The sequence below is a fragment of the Belonocnema kinseyi genome, chromosome 10, assembly GCF_010883055.1.
Source record: "Belonocnema kinseyi isolate 2016_QV_RU_SX_M_011 chromosome 10, B_treatae_v1, whole genome shotgun sequence".
Taxonomy (NCBI): Eukaryota; Metazoa; Arthropoda; class Insecta; order Hymenoptera; family Cynipidae; genus Belonocnema; species Belonocnema kinseyi.
The window spans coordinates 111071107-111095364 of record NC_046666.1 but is presented as its reverse complement, the minus strand read 5'-3'; the positions used below and the strand labels follow the sequence as shown (position 1 = coordinate 111095364).

The window sequence follows — 24258 nt, the reverse complement described above, 5'->3', positions numbered from 1 at the left end:
TTAGGAAAAAATCGTTAATTCGACTCATTTATCCACTCAAAATATTTGGTGCATTTTGTTTCAATAGAAAAAAAATTATCCTTAAAAAATGGGGTGGCCCTACAAATATGGGACACACTGTAGTTATGAATCTTTAAACCTTTAAACCCTAAAAAATTACAAGCTTTAGAGGAAATGCGAGGTACACATGACATTTTTCTATGTGTCTGTTTTAACTTTTGCAAGCAGGAGCTACACATTTACGACACATGCTTTCTGCCGCCTGTTGGATGTGTTTCATTATTGTTTCTCCTCCGATCGTAAGAGAAAAGAAAAGTTGGGGCGATACATGGGACTGCTCAAAATTAAGCGCACTTTCTAGATTTCGGATCTTTGCTTTGATAGTTTTATGAGCTGGCGTAGAAAATTTTTTAGTCGTAAAATTGGTAGATGAACTTTGAAGTTCTTCATCTCGAGCGTCATTAATACTTAAAACCACCTTATTCTGTTTTTCGTCACCTGTGATAATTCAAATTGATATTTATGAAACCACGTTTAAAAAGATTATTGGACATATATTTAACCGAAAATTTAGATAGGTTGGCCGAAAACTTTATGTCAAATTTCCCCGATTATTCCTGACCGTTAACGTTCAAATATCAGCATTTTAATCTTGTAATATTTTCAACTTATGACCCTTTATCAACGGAATAAAACAGTGTTTCAGATAAGAATTTTAAAATCTATTAATTTATTTTTAATAAAAAAAATGACTTTTGAACCAAATTCTTCAATTTTCTACGAAATAATTACATTTCCAATAAAATAGTTGAACTTTCATCTCGAAAAGTTGAATTCTACAAAAAGAGCGTATTAGTTGAAATTTGAACCTAAAAAGATGAAATTAATAAAGAAAATTCAAACAAAAAAGACAAACCTTAAAAAATAGAGATTTTCTGGCCAAAAGGAGAAAAAAAGTGATCTAAATTGTTGATCCTTTAAGCCAAAAATGAACATTCTGTGCAAAAGAAGAATTTGTAGCCAGAAAATATGAATTTCAAACAAAACAAACAAAAAAAATTTTAGACGATAATGTTCCATTATTATCCAAACAAGATACAATTTCAAACCAAGAAGATTATTTTTCTACCAAAAAACGAGAATTTTCCACGTAAAACGATCAAATTAAAAAGCAAAAGAGTTGCATTTTGAGTTTAAAAAATTATTTTGATCTGAACAAAAAATATAAATCTTCAGAAAAACGATTTATTAACAGTGGTTCAAAGAAAATTATAAATTAAATTGCTGAATCTATCGAATTGAAAGAAATTACAAAAAAAGAGTTCAATTTTCATTTAAAGAAGATTTCAGTTATCCTTTCAACACCAAAATATGAATTTTGATGAAAAAGTCGATTTGGTATGCAATAGTTGAATTTTTAACCAAAAAGAATGACTTTTTAAGAGAATTATTGAGTTTTCAACTAAACAGTTGCATTTTCATGCAAGAAAGATGCATTTTCTACTAAAACAAATGGACGTTTAAACTAAAAAGAGAATTTTTCAACCACAACAAAAGTGTTGTATCCAAAAAATATTTTAGTTAACTTTTCAATACCAAAATATAAATTTAAAACAAAAAAAAATATCTACGAAACAGTTGAATTTAAAAATAGAAATGATGACTAACAACATTGTTCAATTTTTCTACCAAGTAATAAAATATATAACTAAAAAGATTAGCTTTTGGAGAAAGCAACTGCAAAAAAAGAAGCGGAAATAGAAATTCAAGGCAAATAAATTACTAACAAGAATATTATATCAGGGTTACCACAAAATTTCATATGGAAAATTTTCTAATTTTTCGCTGACCAATTTGTAATTTTTCCTATCCATTACAATTCAAAAACCAGAATCTTAAGCTTGTAACAAGAACTTGCCAATTTTTTTTTCAAAATCCCTGACATTTTCCTGATTTTTCCCGACCTACGGCCATCCTGAACTGATTAACAAGTAAAAGTATAAAGGAGTAAAAAGTATTACAGGGATAATGCCGAGGAGGAAATAGGGAAATTGAATGAGGACAGTCAGTTAGACACAAGGCACTGGCGTTCGGGTCATCCCCAGTAAGAGCGTAAAGGGACAGTCGTAAAAGACATGGAGTTTCCTGGTTGCGGAGGTGGTCCTGGAAGGACGATAAGAGGCCAGAGATCTTTCTTCGGAATCGACCCCAGGACGGGAAGGTGAAAGCACTCTCTAGCACTAGCTGGAGAACCGTTAACGATCGAGCGAACGAGCAGAGACTGACGACGTGACGTTCCGTCGCCCATAATTTCGGGACTCGTCGGAGGGTTCCGGCTCATCTCGGATGCGCCCCAGCAACCCTTTCGTGCAGGGCCGTACGAGCTCTATTCCAGCGATTCCCAAACTTTTTATGCACTTTCTGGGGAGCGGCAGGGGCCCCACCCTCAAATTTTTTAAAAATACTGGAACCCAAGTGAGACACTGGACGCTAGTCGTTCGTGCTTGATTGCTTGCTTCGCTGACCTTTTCGTTGTTAGAGAATTAGAGCCGGTTGAGAAAAATGAAAAGTTGGTTAAATATTAATCAATAGAATTTTAATAAGTTCCGTTAGATTTGTTAGATTATCAAATAAACGTTAAAAAAAGGTAGAAGAAGATCGGATAATAACTTCAAGAGTTATCGCACTTTTGTTGCATTCACAAGATTTGTAAATATTTCATTTATTAGTTCGGATATTAACCGATTTTCAAAAACTTTGTTTTCATTTTCTTTAAATTATATTACAAAATTCATTCAACCAATTAAAATTTAATTGAGCTAAGTCTTTATAATTTCAGTTATTGCAAGTTCATAACAATGAAAGGGGCATCCCCCTGCCGGCGGCACTAGTTTGGGAATCGCTGCTCTATTCGATAGTGACAGTTCTCTTACACCCCTCTCCCCCGCGGGGGTCCGGTATATACCTGACATTTTCCTTAATGTCGCTTTCCAGTTCTGATACAGTCTCGAAAAGAAAAAGGATTTATATCAAATTTGATAATTCATAGAGCCTCCTCTGAGGTTTTGCCCTAATAGTTTTAATTCTCGTCATTATTTATGCTTCAGTTTTGTTATGAGTAAATATCTCTATTTGAGCCTGGAGTTGTATAGTTTTGCTAAATTTAAATCATTTTTCGTTAAAAAAATGATTATATTATATATGGACTAATTCCACTATTAATTTTTCGGGGAATTGTTATCGTAGTTCTTAACAATGGTCCCTAGTTTTTTGCTGGAAGTTCCTGTTCTCTCAATGTTTTCCGCATCTGATCCTCCTTAATGATTATCTTCTTTTTGAAACAAGTATAAAAAGAGAAACGAAAAACTTGTCCGTTTAGTCGATTGTCGTGTAAATTTCGTGTTTTTGGAGTCGATTATCCTTTAAGTCTCTTTTTTTTTTTAGTTGCGTCACTTTTGTTTTATTAACTTATAAAAATGTTCAATACAATTTAAGCTGTGTAATTTATTTTATTAACAAATACACGGAGTAGTTTATTTCCTGCTATAAGATTTTAAGTTATGCGTTTTGCTGTTAGTACTTTGGTATTTTCTTTTTTCTGAGAGGTAAAGTTCCATTCCGTATAATTTTGTTCTTAAGTTCTAATGAGTCACATTATTGAGGTTTTATTGAGTCAGTTTTTGAGTTTTGAGCCAGCTGTTGTTATTAATGCTATTGATCCCTTGCCATTTTGCCATTTTTTGAGTATAAATATCCTAACATAAGTTCATTAGTATTTAATGCTTCTATTGTCAAGTATCTGCACTAGCGTTTTCTAATTTAAAATCATTTACGTTCCATTCACCTATACTTTTTCCTTTAAGGTTTTTTAATTCAAATATAGTTGGGAAAACCTTTTTATTAATAATAAAAGGACCTTCATATTAGTTACATAGTTTGCCTGCCTTTTTATCTGCTTAGTTTGACAGTTTGGTTACTCTTATTAAGACCCTGTCTCCCATTTTAAATTCTACTGATTTTCTTCCTAAATTAGAATTCGAAGCTGTTCTTTCATTTAATTGGTCTACATTTTTCTGAACTTCCGCCTTTATAATTTGTAGCCTTCTTAGTCCATTTGTCCATTTATCGACGCTTTGAAACTCTATTTCGCTATCATTTTCAATGTTTTTTCGAAGTGACTGAATTGTTTTTAATTCGCGACCTAAATTAAAAAATGCTGGTGTAAATTGGGTGGACGAGTTCTTGCTAGTATTTATCCTGAACTGCAAATCGTCTATATGTTCGTCCCAGGTAGACTGATCGTTATCGATGTAAGTCTTGATTATTTGTTTGATTGGTCTATTATAACGTTCTGTCGGATTTGCCTGAGGGTCGTTTTTTGGCGTTTTAGTGTTTGCCTGATACCGAATTTTTCGGTGAAGTTTCTTAAATTTTTATTTACAAATTCCCTGCCATTATAGGTGTGGAGAATCGTAGTTATTCTTCAACGCGAAATAACACGTCTGTGAAATTGTGACTCAATTGTAATCCCGTTAGCTTTTTTAATTGGAATTATTTCGAACCTTTTTGTATAAAAAAAGTTCTACGGACACTGAAATGTATTGATTATTTCTCTTTTTAGAACTTGGTAGTGGACCCATGACATCAACTGCTACCATGGTCCATGGTTCTTCCATTGCCCTTTTTCCCGTGTGTCTTATCTTACTTTGGTTACTTGGTTTTACTCTTTGGCAAGTCTGGCAATTTTTTACGTATTTGATCACGTCCGAATATACCCCTGACCAAAAGCAATGTTCGGAAATTTTCGCATAATTTTTCTCTGAGCCTAAATGTCCTGCTTGGGTTTCGTCGTAATTTTCCCGTAAAACTTGAGCTCTAAGTCTTTTGGATACGACTAATTTCCAAATGTTTGAGTCTGGTAATAGAGTAGATTTGAGTGGGTCAGTTCTAAGAAAATAGAGTTGTGAATCTCTGATTCGCCATTTTTCGTGTTCTTCGGGTCTTTTTCTAACTTGTCGGATTTTGGTAGAGTATCAGTCGTCTGTTTTGTCTTCTAAGTATGCTTTCGGGTTTTCTACGCTACAAGCTAATGCAAATACTATGTTTTTTTCTGATTCTGTTGATCTCGACAGAGCATTAGGGACGAAATTTGAAATACCTTTACGACATATGACTTTGTAGTCATATTCTAGTAACTCTAATGCCCACCCGTCTAATCGGCCAGTGGGGGTTTTTAGGTTTTGAAGCCACTTTAATGCTAAGCGGTCCGTAATTACTTTAAACTAATCGCGTAAGCGATTACGTAATTTACATCGTCGATTGTTTGCGTAAATACGGCTTCCAACCTTGTGTCCTTTGTCGTTAACTTTAAAACCTAAATATTTAATCTCTAATCAGCCGAACTCGCATTTGTCCGGGCTGATCGTTAAATTTGCTTAATTTATTTGATTTAATACAATATTCAAGTACTTTAAATGATCATCAAAATTTTGAGTTACTATAATAGTCATCTAAATAACAAAAAAACGTTTGGTTTTAAGTCTAGAGTGATAATTCTATTCATCATGCTTTGTAAAGTGGCGGGAGAATTTGTTAAATCAAATGGCATTCTTTTAAATTGGTGCATGCCCTTTCCAGGTACTGTGAATGCTTTTATTAGTTTTGAAATTTCTTCTAATGGAATTTGTAAATAAGCTAGTTTTAAATCAATTTTTGAAATGAATTTTGCTGATCTTAAAGTGTCCAATATTTCTGTCATGAGTGGGATTGGGTAGATGTTTTTTGTGTAATATTAATAAAATTTCTAAAATCTAAACAGAATTTATAATTTTGCCCAGGTTTTTTTATCACAACGATAGGGTACCACCAGTCTGAACAAGAGGGTTCTATTCTATCTTGTTTTAATAATTTATGAACTGTTTGATGAATTATTTCTTTGATTTTTGGGCTCACATGGTAATATCGCTGTTTAATTGGATTCTGTCCCTGCACATCAATTTTAAGCTTTGTTAAATGAGTTGCTCGATGTTGTTTTCCTGAATAAATTTTAATTTTATTTTCGAGAAGTTTTTCTAATTGGGATTTTTCGCTTTTGTTAAGCTCAACAATACCTTCAAAAACTTCTGGTGAACAATTATCTTGTTCGTTCCTTTTTGCTAATCTATCTGAAATATTATTTAGCTTGATCGCTTTATTTTTAAAATTAACCCATGGATGCTCTCTGAGGTTTGGAATTTGTGGCTCGTTGGGATGCTTATTAAGCCAGGGATATCCTTCGTAGGATTTGTTGCTGGGATTTGGGAGTTTTGTATTTTTGGGGATTGGTTAGATTTGGTAGTTGCTAGGGGGATTTCGTTGTCTTGTAACCTTGAACTACTATTTTTATTCTCTCTAGTACTTTTGACGTTAATGTCCGGTTTAATTTCTATTTTGTTTTCCGTTATAGGGAGGGGTAGCGAGTTTGGAAATGCTTCCATTAGATAGCAGGTGAAAGGACTCCGTGGGAACCACCAAGTTTCTGAGCCATAGCTTAGGGTCATCCGTAGGGCTTTTAGTATGTCCGTTCCTAAAATACCTACTGATTTAAGTCTTGGGACAATCCTGAGCATTACATCCTGAGATTACCGATCATAATTGGGATTACTATCAGACAAATTATATCGACTGTTTCGCCGTTCGAAACTATCAATTTTCGCGAGATGAGTTTAAAAATTGAAGATGTTGAATTATGGATTTTTCCAGCAATTCCTTGCCAGCGTATGAATGTGTGGCACCATTATCGACTAAAATTCGAAATATATTTAATTTTTGAACTATGTCGTCAAATGAAAACGTGTCTCCGTTATTTCATGTTTATTCGAATTAAATATTTCTGGCGTTTCGGTAATAGGTTGAGAAATTTCCTATGCTAATTTCCGCCCTTCGAGTTTCTCTGGTTGTACTCATAGTATGAGCATTCTCTTTTAAAATGACCAGATAATCTACAATGATAACAATTACTGTTGTTTATTTTATCGTCTGTGCGCGAATTTAATTTCTGAGTTTTATATGAATCGGAATTTATTTTGCTAATCCATATTAGAATTATTATCCCGTTTTTGTTTTTATTTCCGTAATTTGCGTTTTGAGAATTTTGTTTATTTTTATTATTATCATTATTTCCTGAACAATTTTCCGCTTTTTCTGTTGAGAATTCGATCATTGGGTTGTTTTGACCTTCAATTAAGCCTAATGTAATTTGGTTAAACGCTGGTAACATATGTTTGTAAGGATTGAATGGTTATCTCGGTCTATTGTTTTTGAATCCAGGTTGGAAGTTTGATTGAAATCTAGGTCTCAAATATTGTTGATATTTATTTGAAAAAAGTGGGAATGGAAATCCACATGGTGAAAATGGAAATCGATTTTTGTATTGTTTTTTACCTTGATTATTTTGGTTTCCGGTTTGGTTATCATTTCGATCATTTTTATTTTCCCTAAATTCTGCATTATTTTATGAATCATTTTGATCCCCGTTACCTTTATTACGCTTTTGTTCTTTTTTTCTTCAGTTTTTGGTTCTGTAATTTGTAAAACTTGACCTCTAATATTTGATTTGGCTAGCTCAGTTTCCTACTCTTTGCCCAGGTCTTCTAAGTCTTCAAAAGTTCCAAAATCGTTTCTTTTAATATAAATTTTATATTCAATTCTGAGGTTTTCATAAACTCTACGTAGTTCCCATTTATGACTTTTTCTAGGGTGTAATTTACTAAAAAAAATTATAATTTCAGTTAAGTATAAGTGGATGTCTTGGGTTTTTTTTTTTTTTTTTTGAAAAGTTTAATTGTTTGTTTAATTTCTTCTGAGAATTGTTCGGCGATATACGCATTTTTGAAATCTTTGAAAGAGTCTGATAATGTTCTCAAAGAATTTTTATTGATCGAAAACCAATCTTTAGCATCTTCTATTAATAATGCGTCTAAATTTTCTAGAATATCGCGATCGTTTATTTTATAAACTCTTTTGAATCTTTTTATTTCTTCAAGAAATTTCGCGGGACTGTCTTCTTTGTTATTTCGAAATTTTATTGGCCAATTGCTCATAATTTGAAACAACGTTTGTATCATGCTGAAAGTAAAATAAGTTGCTTGAATTGTTTGATTATTTATGTAATTCTCTGATTCGTAATCTGTGCCAAGTTGTTAACGTGTATTCGTAAAAGTCTGTTTGACTTGTTATTTGTTGTCGAGAGCTTACGTGTTCTGTTTTGGTTTGATTCATTTCTGTCTTCTAAAGGTTCACTGTAGTCGGTATCTCGTAATTTTAAATTATTATTTCTTATTCAGCTTTGGTTTTCAATATCATTGTAAGAAATTTGACGAGGTTCTTGTGAGATTGTTCGGTTCTATTTTTTCTAATATTTGGTTGTATTATTTTCTTTCTTCGTTCAAAAGAGCTATTTGCTAGCGGTTCTCGTCTAAGCCCTAAATTGTTTGCCCTTCTTTCCCTTTCTTTAAAAAATCTTTTCTTTTGACGGTTCATGAATTCGTTAAACTCTGCCTTCTAAAAGCTCATCAGTTTCTAAAATGAAACGCGTGTTGTTTTCCAGAAAGGAATCGAAATCAAAAGTCTCATTATTGGTTCGGATGCGTTTTTCCAATCTGTTTCTGTTTTGTATGCAAACGGTTTCCTTTATTCCTTGATTTTATCTATTTTGGTTTGATCTATCGTTATTTAATGGAGTTTCAGTGGGTTTTCTACTGAAACCTCTACCGCGGCCCATTGATCTATTTAATATTTTTGGGATTGCTCTCCTACTTGGTTGTAATTCGTTATCCGGATCGGTGTTTCGATGTGGAAGTGCGGCGGCACCTTCCAAATCTAGGTTATCGTGGTTGATTTTCTGTATTGTTGGGTTAGGTATTTTATTTTTTATCTTCCCTGACCTGAGTCCGATTTACTCTTTATTCGCGTTAAAGTTCATATTTGTAAGACACCCTATGTGTTTATTCAATGACTTTTCAAATGAACAAATTCTATTTAATTTGAGGTATTTTTATTGATTTTGTAATAATGTGACACCCTATCTAAGTTTCTATAATAGGTCCCCACGTTTGATTTTCTTCTTGATGAGAATCTTTCGATATTTATAATGTATTCTAATTAAGATTTTAATTTGATATTAAAGTATCACAGAGTTCGAAAATGTGTTTATTTTGGCTCTGCGACCCTTTGTTATGAAGATACGTCGCGTCACCTGAGCGCGGGTCGCGGGTATTGCTCGCTGCACGTGCGAACTTATTTGCGCGCTTCAACATTTCGATAAATCGGGCGATTGAAATATTTAAGGGGAGTCGATATTCGACGTGGTTTTCTTTCCAGGTTTTTTTGCCCTTCCTTTCACTTTCACATTTTTGGTTTTGATTTTCAAAAATGTATGTTTTGGATTTTCTTTTGACTAGTTTATTATTTTTCTAGTTTATTCCCTTTTAGACACTACATTTTTGTTTTCTTGTGTAATTAAGGTTATCTTTTTTTTTATATATCGCGAGAATGTATCCGGTAAACTTTTGCGAGTAAATTAAAGAAAATGTCACATATCACCAAAAATATATCACAAATATCATCTCACCATGAATCACGTAAAATTATTAGGCATAATTCATGAAAAATCAACAATACAGATCGCACAAATAATCAGGCACAAGTCATACAGCGTATTCGGTTATCCTGCACTAGTGCACTCCGATCTGCACCGAAGCAGGTCGGAGTGAGGAGGAAGAAGTAAGAAGGGGCGAAGGAAGTGCTCTTGGAGTACACAAGTGCAGGATAAATGAATGCGCTAATAGTAAATCATGGTAAATCATCAATACGAATCACATAAATAATCAGTCATAAATCATGGTAAATCATGTATAAGAATCACATAAATAATCCGGCATAAATTATGGTTTCAGATATAAGAGTCATGAGTAGAGTCGAAAGTAAATTTTGCTTTGAAGCCAGAGTTTATTTAAGTTTTAGAATATGTCTCCCTTTTTCTTGACAGGTTTAGCATTTAAAGAGAGGAAAAGTGTGGGATTTTGTTTATGGCGCCAGATATTACGGGGTTAATTCCGAGGAGGGAAATAGGAAAATAGAATGCCGAAAGTAAGGTGAAGACAATAAAACAAACCGATTAAAATATTGACCTTTATTGCCACTTACACGCTTCGTTGAAGATAGTCAGGTAGTGACAAGGCAATGGCGATCGGATTATCCCCCGTAAGAGCGTAAAGGGGCAGTCGTAAAAGACATGGAGTTCCGTTGATGCGGAGGTGGTCCTGGAAGGACGTTAAGGATATGTGATACTTCGTCGTGTGGTCAGTCGGGTACAGTTCGCCCGGCTTTTTTCCACAAAAATGAACATTTTTAAAGACTGAATTCGGAGATGCTATAAAATATCATAACTGGAGATTAGTTACTATAATTATTTTTAATTTCAAAGTTTTCGGCCAAACATATTGTGTAGCTTGGAAGTAACGCTCGGGAGAATTGTAACACACATAACCTCGAAATATACACGCACGTTGTTAGCAATATCAACATTTGTTTAAAAAAAAACACAAAATATCATCATTTCCCAGATTTTGAAGACAAAATATTTCTTATCCTAGGAAAAAAGCCGGGGGAATCTAACACTGAAAAAATCGATACTAATTCCTAAGCGCTATGCAAATTAATTACAGTTGGCTAAGAAATGAAGCTTTGTTATCTTGGTACTGCCTGCTCAGCTCGATGAGAAGAGCTTTATTTTGCCCGTTTTTCCTCCTCCTTTGCCGTAAATTATCGTGGTCTTCAGATCTTACAGGACAGTATCAGGCTTTGTGTCATTGTTACGTTGAGTTGTGAAGAGTGAGAGATTCCAGTAGATCTTACACTGATCATTCCCCACAACCGACTCTAGTAGTAGGGCAATAACTGGCCATAACACTGAGTTAAAGCCTATTATACTATACCCTAGAATGTAGCCATCTCCCATAGGTCAGTCTTTACGATAAGAGCGTTCACTGATTAGCAGGAGATGTCATGAAAGTCTTCTGGTTGAAGAGAATTATCCCCCAGGTATTTGTTTCTGAGTCCAGTAAGCATCCCTTCTACGACATTAATCTACTTCCTTTCCATGTTCAAGAATTCATTATTCCTCTTGATACATGTACCAGATATGAAATTCTTAGAATGCACTATTTTTTTGTTCGCTTCTAATATCTAGCATGCTCGTCCGAAAGCTCCTATCTTAGCCAATGCATTTGCTTTCTCATTATCTTCATGGCCGGGAACCCAGATTAGCCTGACCCAATTTTTATCGGTAACCTTAAGAAGATCTTAAAGGCAACTCGAGTCTTGCCTGGGAGTAAAGTTTTCAGATGTAAGAGCTTTAAGGGCATGCTCTTCAGTGACCACGTGACCTAACCAGTCTCCAGTTATGAACATTTTTGTTTGTTGTTCACCATGTCCAAAGGCAATAATATATCGCTCTTAAAGTTTGGAATTTAGGAAATAAGACAATAAATTTCGTTTGTATATTTAGTTTGAATAATAATTATGAAAAAATTATTCGAGAGAAAGTAAATATGCAAAATTAGTTTCATTTTTTTGTTTGGTGCTCACTGTGTCCACACGAATTGATATATCGTGTTTAAAATTTGACAGATTAAATAAAAAGCATTAAAGAACGTTTGTATACATCAATATGTTTATAATTTAAAAGAAAGTTTATTTATAAATTGATAAAATAGAATACTACAATTCGAGTTATAGCACGTTGCAGATAATTTTTGGTTTAATGCATTTCAGATTTTTTGTTTCGCGTGTATTGAGCACTGACGAAAATTTTGGACTAAATCGTCTAAACATTAAAAAATTGATATAAGCAATAAAATTCTTGTCGAAGAGGTAGCGACGAGTGGACATTTTGTCCCTCAGTATGCTTAGTGTTGGCCTCCTCGCAAAGTCGATTGGTATCCGCAATACTATCGAGATATTGCTATCGTTTACCATATTTAATATCCAGGCCGCCCACGCAGCCACGGCGTTGGAGATAAGATGGAGGGTCTTCAAGCCTATTAGTGCCCCCAGAGCCATCGTGGGTGTCGACTTCGAGGCACCAGTGATGACTCTCAGAATCAGTCCTCTGATACTTTCCAGTCTAGACTTCACAGTGGACAGTTCGACCCTGCTCCACCAGACCGCCGCCGCATAGGTTAGTCTGGGTCTCAGGATCGTTGTGTATATCCTTATAAGTGTCTCTAGTTTCAAGACCCAGCTTTTCCCTTTGGCTCTCCTACAGAACCAGAGATTCGCTACTAGCTTCTTGCACTTGTTTTCCAGGTGCTATTTCCATCACCAGCCAGTTTCAAGGTGCTCGTGGTTCCCCACTTATACCTTCTGATGAATGCAACTGCATCCGTCTTGCTCTGATTGACTGATAGTCCAGTCCTCTTGCACTATGAATCTACTATTCTTAGTGCTTGCTGCATTACTCCGAAGAGCACCATAGCAGGGGTGATAAAACACTTCCCTGCGAACAGCCCGAGTGGACGGTTCCGCATAAGGTGCTGGACACAGCCGTATCCTGAGTTTGGCCTACCCGAGAGGCAGATTGAGAGGAAAGGGTTATTTTAAACCCGTTAGCACCCAACCCCTTTTCTCCCTCTGTCAACTCTCTTTCTCATTCTTCTCTTGAGATTAAATTTGCGTGATCCATTTTGGTTCCCACGAGTAGCTAGGGAAATAAAAGGTCCGCCACTTCAGAGCCCCGCATGCCGGGGTAAGCCTAATTACTTGGAGAGATCGTCCGGTGTCCCCGAGAGGCCGTTAGGACACCTTCGTAACCCCCAGGTGCCACGATCAAGATCACTATACAGCCATGGCTTGGAGGGTGGGGGTCGCATTGAGCGTGACACTCAGTGAATACCCTTTCGCAGGCTACGATACCAGCTGAGGGCGGTTTCTTGTTCGCTGTGCGGGCCGCAGGTCATTCCCGTGCCGATTCCAAAACCTGGAGATCGGTCCGGGAAGGACTTTGACAAAGAGATCCAGATGGCCCTTTTTAACTGGAATCTTTCACCCTTCTATCATACTATAATCATGCATATCAGGAGAGAGTTCGTTTATAGGAATCTTTTCCAAATCACCCAGGAGGGCCGGTTTATAGGGTCCTCTCATCCATAACCACACGCATGCAGGCCGAGGTCCGTTTTACCCCTATGTCCCACACGCTTAAGCCTACCCGCCAATTACAAGGTTTTACAGCCCCTAGAGGAAGAAAATATGAAATATTCCGAAACAAAATTTAGATTTTTACTTTGGCATTGGGAAACATACTGGCAAGTGGCCGGAGCTTAACGTTCCTAAAATCTCTATTTGTATAGTTCAGAATCCGGAGTCAGTAAACACTAATAACCTGTAAAACGTCAATATTTTACAGAGAAAATATCATTTTATATTATTTTGACACAATTTGCAGTTTTCTCTTATTCAATTGTAATAACCCTGTGAGATTCAATTTACTTTGTCCCCCTTGAAACTCAATTATACTGTTTCATGAAAAGAAAATCAAAACACTAAAAACCGACATTCTCTCTACAACCCAAATACGTCCGGTCAGGGTCTCATTTTTCCCCTTTCGACAAGATCGACACGTGACTCAACTTACTCTCAAATATTAGAATAATTATTTATGAATTTCTAATTATTTTTTTGGTTTTTATACTAAAATTGTGTTTTATAAAGAACTAACAATAAAATAATAAAAGCATATTTTTAAGTCTGAAGTAGTATTTGTTTTAAACTTTTAGTAACATTTGCAAATGGCATTGAATGAACTGTAAATTAGATTAAATATATCAAAATATATGTATAGTATAAATAGCGTACCATTTTTCGATGCTTCATGGAAAATAGAAATTTTGGTCGATACTTTAAAAACAAAAATAAAAAATGTTTCTATCCTATCATTTCTCAATTTGCATTGGCAAGAGCTAGTAAATGTAGGTTTTTCGTGGCTTCAATTCACTTCAAACCGATTTGTCTATCTATAGGAAAATGATCTGATTTTTCACGAAGCGTGGATGGACCATCTAATACACAACACTTCAAAATTAAGGGGGTTGTCTGGTGTGAAGCTAGAAAAAAGGTGTTTTCTGGGGATATTTCTTTTACGAAAGTGAAGTGGCATAGCCAGTTTATTTGTTAGATATATTTGAGGCAACTTTTAAACAATATTTTTTAAAAACTTAAAAAAGTTAAAAAATGGCGGAGTGATCCAAAGTTAATTGAAGCGTGTCGCTGATGAATTGGTTCCATTGTATATAGGATAGCGTCCGTAATTCACAACTGAAACAGAAGCTGTTTTTTTATTTTATATGCTTTTTTACTCTATATGAACCTCAATTACCCAGTGGAAACCAAAAATAAAGTTATTTTTCATCTTTTGAACCCAAAAATGAAATTTTCTCAAAATTGTAATAATTTTTGCTTTGTTTGATTTATGAATAACAATTAAAGTTGCATAAATCTGTTGTTCATATGGAACGGTTTTCAATACTCTACAAAATGAAATTTGAATCAAGTCGATGGGTTAAATAGTTTTCACGTACTCGTGTACACAAGTTGCAAAAAAATGATTTTAAAACACGTTTTAAAGTTTAGGAACGCGCCGAGAATCCAAACAGCACGTTCGTGCTGTTTGTAATTTTCTGCTTCTGTTTGAAATTTGGAAGCGGTCGGGGTTTCATGGTTAAATTTTCGATCAAATGAGTTCGCTGAAATTTATCAACTTAACTGTTGAATTAAAAAACAAAAACAAACGACGTGGTGAGGGAAAACCGCAGCGCCTTCTAGCAGTGTCTCATAGCAGGATCAGAATACGATACTTTAAGTTTGGCGATTGTCACATCTATATTTTCAATTTTTTATTGTGTAAACCTTTTGAATTTTGTTCAAGAAATACTTTAAGCTCCATTTAGCTCCTCAAATCAACTTCTTCGTACATGTTCATGGTACACTTAAGCCTGGAGTAAGTCACCCAAAGACTCGATGGTTTCAAGATTTTTGATTTTTTACTGAAGTATGATATGCAAGTATTCTCCGAAAAAGATTTGAGGTGTTCTTCTTCCCTCCACAATATGAAAGCATTGTGAGTTGTCGTACACTTTTCTCGAGATTTTGGGAGGATTGAGTAGTTTATTGCACTTTATGCCTTGACAATAATCTCGAGAGGAGCCATATATCCGTCGTCGCTGTCACTTTAGTCCGTTTTTCTTAGAGTATTGAACTTTTTATCGCAATTTAAGATTTTCAAGTAAATATGAATTATCAACACACGGGAGAATTAAGGGAGCCGCGAATAGATCCATGACAGCAGTGCTAGCTATTAGTATTGTCAGAGTTTTTGCTGCAGTAACGCGTGTGCTCTCGTGTAGGTTTTGTTTGCGCGCGTTGTACACGCACAGTCAGTATTCAGTATGCAACTGATCTCGACGAACGAGAGATTTCTGTGTTATTTTCGGGCGACTTATCTTTAGTTCGTACTGTGTTCATACTCATGGTCACGCAATTTCAATGAACATTACAGGTTCATCGTCATTGTATCACATCACTCTCTTTCAGTCGACTAAACATACGGTTGATTTTTTCTGATTCCATAGTATAATATGAATTTGAGAATTGTTCTGCCCGTGGAAGTAGTTAAATTACTAATATTTTATTTATTTTGTTATTTTATTGAAGTAATTTATAACCCCAAACAGGAATCTTTTTGATGGCTGGATTTAAAATTGAAATATTTCGTCAACTATACATTAGAGTGGGCAATGGTTTGGCCAGGAATGGTTGGTCATATGCATGCAGTATTAGTAAGAAGGTCAAACTGTGTGTCAGAAATTTGTCGCCACTTTTTCAGCTAAATTGTAGTGGGGTTTTCTTAGATTTTCGTGGAATAACTTCGAAAGCTGCGAAAGGTTTTTGAGTGCTGGTTTATTCATGATTCAAATATACCGCCAACAACCCGTGTATGAAAAAACTCCCACATTCACTCCAATCCCACATTCGTGCACGGAACTTTTTATATTGAAGTTCATAACATCCACCACTGTAATTTTATAATTATAAATTCTCTTTTGTTAAAAAAGTTTTGCTCACAAGTTTGAGCACACCTAGGGCGCACAACAATTTGTTCTCGCACGTATCTCGTGCTTCTCACTCAATTTAGCCCATCATGTATACTTTTCTACATTATGCACAACATTTTCATATCTTATATAATACATTTTGTATGTATTTCTGCTTGGGACTGCTTATTCAGATATTGCAAAATAATGTATTTTTTTCAGCTACACTGAAACATGTATCATTTAAATAAATTTATATCGTTACAATTTATAATATGCATTCAAATTGAAACACACTTATTCTTATTGCCTTGTTTTTATAATTTTTACATTTCTAATCTTGTCTTTTAGGATTAAAACAAATCTACTCGTTTTGTCTAAAAGTTATTCATAACAAATGTGTAGATCTAATCAAATGTGTAGTTCTAATTTTTTGAATTTTTATCAAAAATGGCTGGTTAACGAACTCAATCTTTCTGTATGGTTCCTCAAACTGTGTAAAAAAGCACAATCCAATCGGACTAGTCTTTCGAAATTTTATCCGGTATGCAGATGACGAAAATAATGACGACGCCGGACAGATAGACAGATACCGACGTAAAAACTTTTTTTCTGGTTCAGGGGGCCACGAAACGTCGACATTTGATCAAATCTACTAAATACATTTTTCGCATAAAACTAATAGCTTCTTATTATGGACAAGAATGTAATAATTATTTTTTGTGCGATCAAAATTAGCATTTTCAATTTTTTTTTAAATACTGAAAAATTTACTTCGATAATCTTGTAGAGTTTGGCTTAAAATGCCCATTTTCGTTTGGTTTTTTTTATTTGGAAAATTCTATAACTTTAGTCATGTTTATTTTATCAAAACAAGCCATGGTGATAAATTGTTCATATTCTTGTTTACTATAAATGGCTGTCGATAGAATTTTCAAATATTGAAAAAAATGGTCTCAATATTTTTGAAAAAGTTCGAACTTTTTTAACTTTCATCAAAAATGGCTAGTTAACTGACTCGATCTTTCTTTTTGGTCCCTCAAACTGTGTGCCAAAATACATTCCAATCCTGCTAGTATTTTGAAAGTTATCCGGTATAAGGACGAGGACGACGACGCGAAATAGACGAAAGACACCGACGTAAAAACTTTTTTCTTACGGTTTTATGGTTGGCGGACGAAATATATTAAATTAAAGAATGATTATAATACTAAATTTAATTAACATACCTTATTTTTAGGTGAGCAATATAGCTACCGAGCAGATGTTGTACTCAGAATCAGATTTAGAAGCGAGCATGGATAAAATAGAAACAATCAATTTTCACGAAGAAAAAGATGTATTTGGAATCAAATTTTGGGCTTACAATGCAGGTCATGTTTTGGGCGCCGCTATGTTCATGATTGAAATAGCTGGAGTAAAAATTCTGTATACTGGAGATTTTAGTCGTCAAGAGGATAGGCATTTGATGGCTGCTGAGATTCCGAATGTTCATCCAGATGTTTTAATAACAGAATCTACTTATGGAACTCACATTCATGAGAAACGTGAAGATCGCGAAGGAAGGTTTACTAACTTAGTAAATGAGATTGTCACGAGGGGTGGTCGGTGTTTGATACCCGTGTTTGCTCTTGGCAGAGCGCAGGAATTATTACTTATTTTAGATGAATACTGGAGTCAGCATCCCGAGCTACAAGAAATACCCATCTACTATGCTTCTTCTTTAGCAAAAAAATGTATGGCGGTATATCAAACCTATGTGAATGCAATGAATGACAAGATTCGCAGACAGATCGCTATAAACAATCCGTTTGTATTTAAACACATATCCAATTTAAAAGGTATAGATCACTTTGATGACATTGGTCCTTGCGTAGTGATGGCATCACCTGGAATGATGCAGAGTGGACTTTCGCGTGAGCTCTTCGAGTCGTGGTGCACGGACTCTAAGAATGGGGTGATCATTGCTGGTTATTGCGTCGAAGGTACTTTGGCTAAAACTATCCTGTCTGAACCGGAGGAAATTACTACAATGTCCGGACAAAAGTTGCCTTTGAAGATGTCAGTAGATTACATTTCGTTCTCAGCCCACACCGATTACCAGCAAACTTCGGAGTTTGTACGAATTCTAAAACCACCACATGTAATTCTAGTTCATGGTGAACAAAATGAAATGGGACGATTGAAAGCTGCACTACAACGGGAATATGAAGATGATCCAAGTACAGTCATGGAGATTCATAATCCTAGAAACACTGTGGCTGTCGAGTTATACTTCAGGGGCGAAAAAACGGCCAAAGTCATGGGAACATTAGCCATGGAAACTCCCACGGCAGGGCAAAAGTTGTCTGGTGTATTGGTCAAGAGAAACTTTAATTATCACATGTTAGCTCCCTGCGACTTGTCCAAGTATACTGATATGAGTATGAGCCAAGTTATACAGCGACAGAGCGTTCACTTCTCTGCTTCTTTGCCACTGCTGAGGCATTTACTTGCTCAGATATCTGGAAACCTGGAGCTTCTCGATGACAAGAGGCTGCGTGTCTTTAAGAGCATTGATGTTACAATCGAGGGGAAAATAGTGACTTTGGAATGGATTGCAACACCTGTCAATGACATGTATGCGGATTCTGTACTTACTGCCTTACTGCAAACTGAAATGATGGAACAACTTCCAAAAACTCTTCCTGCTCCAACGAAAATGGACAGAATGCACTTCAAGGAATGTCTCATCGAATTACTTCAAGAAATGTTTGGCGAAGATTCTGTGCCTAAAATATTTAAAGGTGAAAAACTTTATGTAACAGTAGATGGGAAGAAGGCGCACATAGATTTGATAAACCTCGAAGTAACTAGTAAAGAGGACGACACGCTTAGACAGATAGTGCAAACTGCTGTTACAAAATTACATCGATCTTTAGCCCCTCCGTCTGAGAAAGTGTAAATAAAGTGAACGCGGTATTCAGGCCTCTCAGATTCAGACATTCCGAAAATTGACGCCGCGCCGCGGGGATGTGTATGAGGAGTAGCAGGGTCGAAAGCTGCAAGGAGGTGTGTGGTGCTTATTCAGATGTAACGAAACAATGGCATTTACATCCGACGTCAGCCTCAAGTTGGCGTGGCTCCGGACACCGCCAGCCCCAAAACCGATCCTAAATTCAAATTTCATTTTATTACATTTATGTCTTCTATGTTTAAGAAATTCACTTCTGACCTTGTTATAGTTTCGAGTGGATAAAACTAGATTTTTTTATCAAATCAAAGTATTTTCAAAGACCCGATAATGTTTTGCGATAGTTTTACAAAATTAACATTTTTCGGGTACAATGTACATTACATCGTGAGAACGAGTCTTGTTTATGTTTAAAACTATCGAGCAAAATAAAAACCCTAATGTAAGCATACTTATAGCAATTTATTAACGTATGTTTGATCGTGCACGAAGAAAGAAACCTAGCTCCCGGGAACTATATTTTACAGGATGAGCGATTGAAGAGGCGGTCCAACATAGAAACTCCTTAACAAGACGTTACTTTTAAATTAATATTAAATAAAAAATTATCTGATTTTTAAGTATTGCAAAATATTCCATAGTTGTTTCAGTACGAGTTTGGTACATCATTCTTCTCTCATGATAAATATACTTTAAAAAAATGAAAAGTCTAAGGGTAGGGCTTGTAGTCTTATTCAGGCTAACAGCGGTTGCAAGTTAAATACCTCAGACATTGCTGTATTTTTTATATGTAATAATTCGTATAAATAGTATGTGAACACGTGAATGTTTTATTGTAATATAATAGAAACAAAGTACTATCTTTGTTACTCAAATACAAGTTTAAATACATAAGAGAGAATTCGATTTACGGTAACTTGGGGCTTCGTTGACTAGTAGATGGTTCTTCATAACATATTATAAGATATCTGTAAAAAGTAACAGCTGAAAAGCTGTGCCCCCCCCCCCACCAAAATGGCGTTCAAATGGCGAAATTCGTGTTTTTTTTTGGCATTTAATTATGGTTTCCACATAAAGAAGGAATCGCACAACGAATAATTGTTTGTCAATGTTGTTAAACATAAAATTCTCTATATTATTACGCGATCCAATAAAAACATCATTATTTTACATGCAAATTGATTACCAAGTAAGATTCTCCTTCAAAATTCATTAATTAATTCAACGGCAAGAAATAAATTGTTTGGAATGTGAATACCCGATAATGATACCTTCATTATTGAACAATGTTCACTCATTTTTTTAATCACATCGATATTGGTGTTTCATAAATATTACATTGTTAATTAAGAAAACCCCCTTTTTTGTTATTGCTGCGAGCGTCAAGCTCATTGTAATTTCGTATATCGAGTGCATGTATTTTTAAAGAAATGTTGACTCCGAATTCAATTGTTCATAATAATTAGGAGCGCAGAATTCAATTTCTTTAAACAATTTATATCTCCGCTTCTAATTAATAAAGCTCCGTTCAAATTGGTGGAGGTCATAAAACTGCCTTCAGCCTTTCCATATATCCCCGAGACATTCGATTTGAAACCTTATAGCGAGGGACAAGGCAAGTGAAAGTGACCTCTTCGCGGAGCGTCAATGCCGCACGTCTGAGGTCGCTGGGAAGGGGATAGCGATTTCTCGCTTTTCGTCGCTCGCACGGAAACGCTGTGGCGACTTCAAACTCGCTCGAGCAGTCATATCTACGAAACGACTCGATGAAAATTGATGATTCTTTTTTTAATTTAATAGACCGCATCGAGAGAAAAAATAATCTTTACTCGAATATGTGCTAATGCGAATTCTTAATCGTATTGTTTGAAATTGAAAATTGCAACTACATTATTATTCAATGAATGTTTATAAGAAATGTTGAAACGTTTGCGTATCATCGCCAATGTGCGTTGCGAATTGTTTGCTCACTTCGTCACCTCGCCGTAGCTTTTTTCATGACAATTTCTCGGTAAAATAATACATCGGCACAAATTCTTTCATTTTTTCGCCTCTTTTTATTTTACATAGCTACCAATTGAATGTAATAACTTTGACAACCGATGGAATGCAAAAGTGCGTTAGGTAATTTCACAATGCAAAGTACGTTTGTGTCGATAGTGTATATTTGCGTCTTTCCCAGAAGTTGTCGAGCTACACGGGTTCTGATAACCGCGCTCTTTTTGAGGTATTGGTTACTGCTGCATCTTTGTACAAGGTAATTTTTTGACCATACAGTGACTTGATTCGCAAGGTCGGTATTGATTTTCTTGTGATTTATTCAGAAACCCGGTTAATTAAACATTGATGAAATGGTCTAGTGCGAGATTTGTAATACTGCAAACAATTTGCAACGTACGTTTGCGATCTTTCGCAAACGTTGTTTCAACATTTTTAATAAACATTCATTTAAAAAATATAGTTGCAAGTTTCAATTGCAAGTACAGTAGAAGTCCGATAACTTCCCGTCCGATCAGTTTACACTCCCCTTAAAACGTCATCACAAGTACAGCACGCACACTAATTGTGGTTCTCCCACTACGTGTGCTATTTTGCTAATGATTTGCGCCCATTATTTACGCGTGCGCGCACCTAATATCGTGCTACTAGAGGGGGAATCTAATAAGTCCGCAATTCTTGGAATTTTCCGCTCCTACAACCCCGAAGTTGGAAAGTTATCGAACTTGTACTGTAATACGATTAAAAATTGCATTAGCGCATATTCGAGTGAAGATTATTTTTCCTCTCGATGCGCTCTATTAAATTAAAGAAAGAGTCAACAATTTTCATCGAGTACTTTTGTAGATATGACTGCTCGAGCGAGTTCGAAGTAGCCATAGCGTTTCCGTGCGAACAAAGTAAAGCGAAAAATCGATATCCATCCCCAGCGCCCTCGGACGTGCGGCATTAACGCTCTGCGGAGAGGTCGATTTCACTTTGAAATACGTGGAAAGGCTGAAGGCAGTTTTATCACTTCCATAAATTTGAACTCTTAATGTTAATTATAAGCTGAGATATAAAATGTTTTAAAAAAATTACATTCTCTATTTCTAATTGTTATAAAAAATTGAACTCAACGTCAAAATTTCTTTAAAAGTACATGCACTCGATATACGCAATTACAATGCGCTGTGTACTTTTTCACGGAAATACGGTCATTTGACGAGTTGCCCTTAGTTTCAAAATGAAAAATATTTGCAACTTGATTTTTTTTAATGTTTGGTTGTTGTATCAAATATAAACGCTTGAGTATTAACTCCAGTGGCGAAACCCCATGTGCAATTGCTGGGTTGTCGGTCGCATCAATAACAAAAAAAGGGAATTTTCTTTAATAACAATGTAATATTTAAGAAACAACAATATCGATGTGATTTAAAAAATTAGTGAACATTGTTCTATAATGATAGTATCATTATCGAGTATTCTCATTCCAAAAAATGTATTTCTTGCCGTGGAATTGATTAATTAATTTTTAAGGAGAATCTCACTTAATAATCAATTTGCAAGTAAAATAATATAGTTTTCTTTTTAATTGCGTAATAATATAGAGAATTTTATGTTTTACAACATTTAGTCACAACTTTTCGTTGTGCGATTCGTTCTTTTTGTGCAGACAATATTTGATTATATGAAAAGAACATGAATTTCGCTATTTCAACGCCATTGGGTGGGGGGGGGGGGCATATATTTTCAGCTGTTACTTTAAAAATGTATCTTATAAGATGATATTAAGAACCATCTATTAAATTTTCAAGTTACTACTATTTTACGCAGGAATCGAGGGTAAAGTGGGCTAGATGGACTGGACTACTTGACAAAAGACAGCGGATAGTTTGAATTCAAATCTTTCATATGAGATCCTTTATGAATTCCTGTCTCAAATATGACGTGAGATAGGCTGGGATATAACTGTGGGTTTTCACATGGTTTCTTATGAACTCAACTCCCGATTGAAGGGCCCTGGCTTACGTATTCCTAGAACTTCTGGTCAACACAGTTTGGCAGCTCGCGGTGTCGAGAGACGGTTGGCACTCATGCGTCACCACCAGTAGCGGAGTGATAAAAGTGGGCAGTAGCCTCAGCGGATAATTGCAACAGCCGTCGGCATGAGCCACTGAGACGGTGTTTGTCGTTCAAAGAGAATGAACTTGCAGGTCAAGTGAAAGTAGGAACCTCAAAACAAAACATTTCACAGAAATATGGTATCTATGGCCTCACGTACAGAAAATTGTTAACTCACGAAGCTGATTGGAACCATAAGGTTAAAAATTATTAATGCCAGAACAAGAATTCGTCAAAAACAAGTCATAATATGGTTTTGGAGGCTGCTCAGATAGAATGGTTTAACAAAACGAGAGACAGAGGCCGCGAACGTTTTGAGTAAGTCAACAAGAAAAACATTATTTTGACATTTAACGGAAAAATATACTCCTCGATTCAGTTTAATATTTAGTTTACCTTTATCTCGGACAAATTAAATGCATATCATTTATTAATATAAGGTTTTTTTGTTATGTTTTGCTTTGAAACATTTTTCGTAGATAACGTTTATTAAGATCTAAGTTAAAATTATTATTTAATTTAATGGACAAAATGGACAAAATTTAAAAAAAAACAGTTTTTTTACGGAGAAAAATCCAACAGAAATGGTTCATACGCCATAACTGTTTACGTTTGGAATACCCCGATTGAGGAACAAGGCTAATTTCAGACTGTCCCGGAAACCGTTCTTAAACCGGGAGTTGAGTGTATGAACTACTTGATAGAAAATCAATGCAAGAATTATATAAAAGTGGACTATTCTGCATCTCGTAAGGTTGTTCGGAGTAATAGTGTACTCAATAGAAACCGATAAAGTCGTAAAAAAAAATAAACCAATGTTTTGCCGCAATCGATCAGAAAAACGACTATACATTGTTCCGGAATTTTTTTCAGAATTTCTATTTTACAGGATCAAGGTTTGGCCGTTAAAAGATTAAATACTATAATTGCAAATATATCCATTAAAAACCACTTCATAAAACCCATAATAAGAACATACTAGGCAGTCTGATAAGTCCCTGAAAAATGAAACACGGAGACGTTTTTTTGGTCAAAGTCGGTTTTATTTTTCAACATACTCTCCTTTTAGGTCGA

The 24258-nt window shown here is 35.2% G+C and overlaps 1 protein-coding gene across 2 annotated transcripts in view; it reads left to right on the top strand.

The window, feature by feature from the left end:
• LOC117181539 (cleavage and polyadenylation specificity factor 73) overlaps positions 1-19534 on the top strand; it is a 58459-nt gene extending 38925 nt beyond the window's left edge. For both annotated transcript variants that reach the window (XM_033374334.1, XM_033374332.1), the window contains one exon: positions 17371-19534. In XM_033374334.1, the coding sequence (XP_033230225.1) occupies positions 17371-19074 (1704 nt within the window). In that variant the 3' untranslated portion in view covers positions 19075-19534. The remainder of the gene's footprint in view (positions 1-17370) is intronic.
• The last annotated feature ends 4724 nt before the right edge of the window (positions 19535-24258 follow it).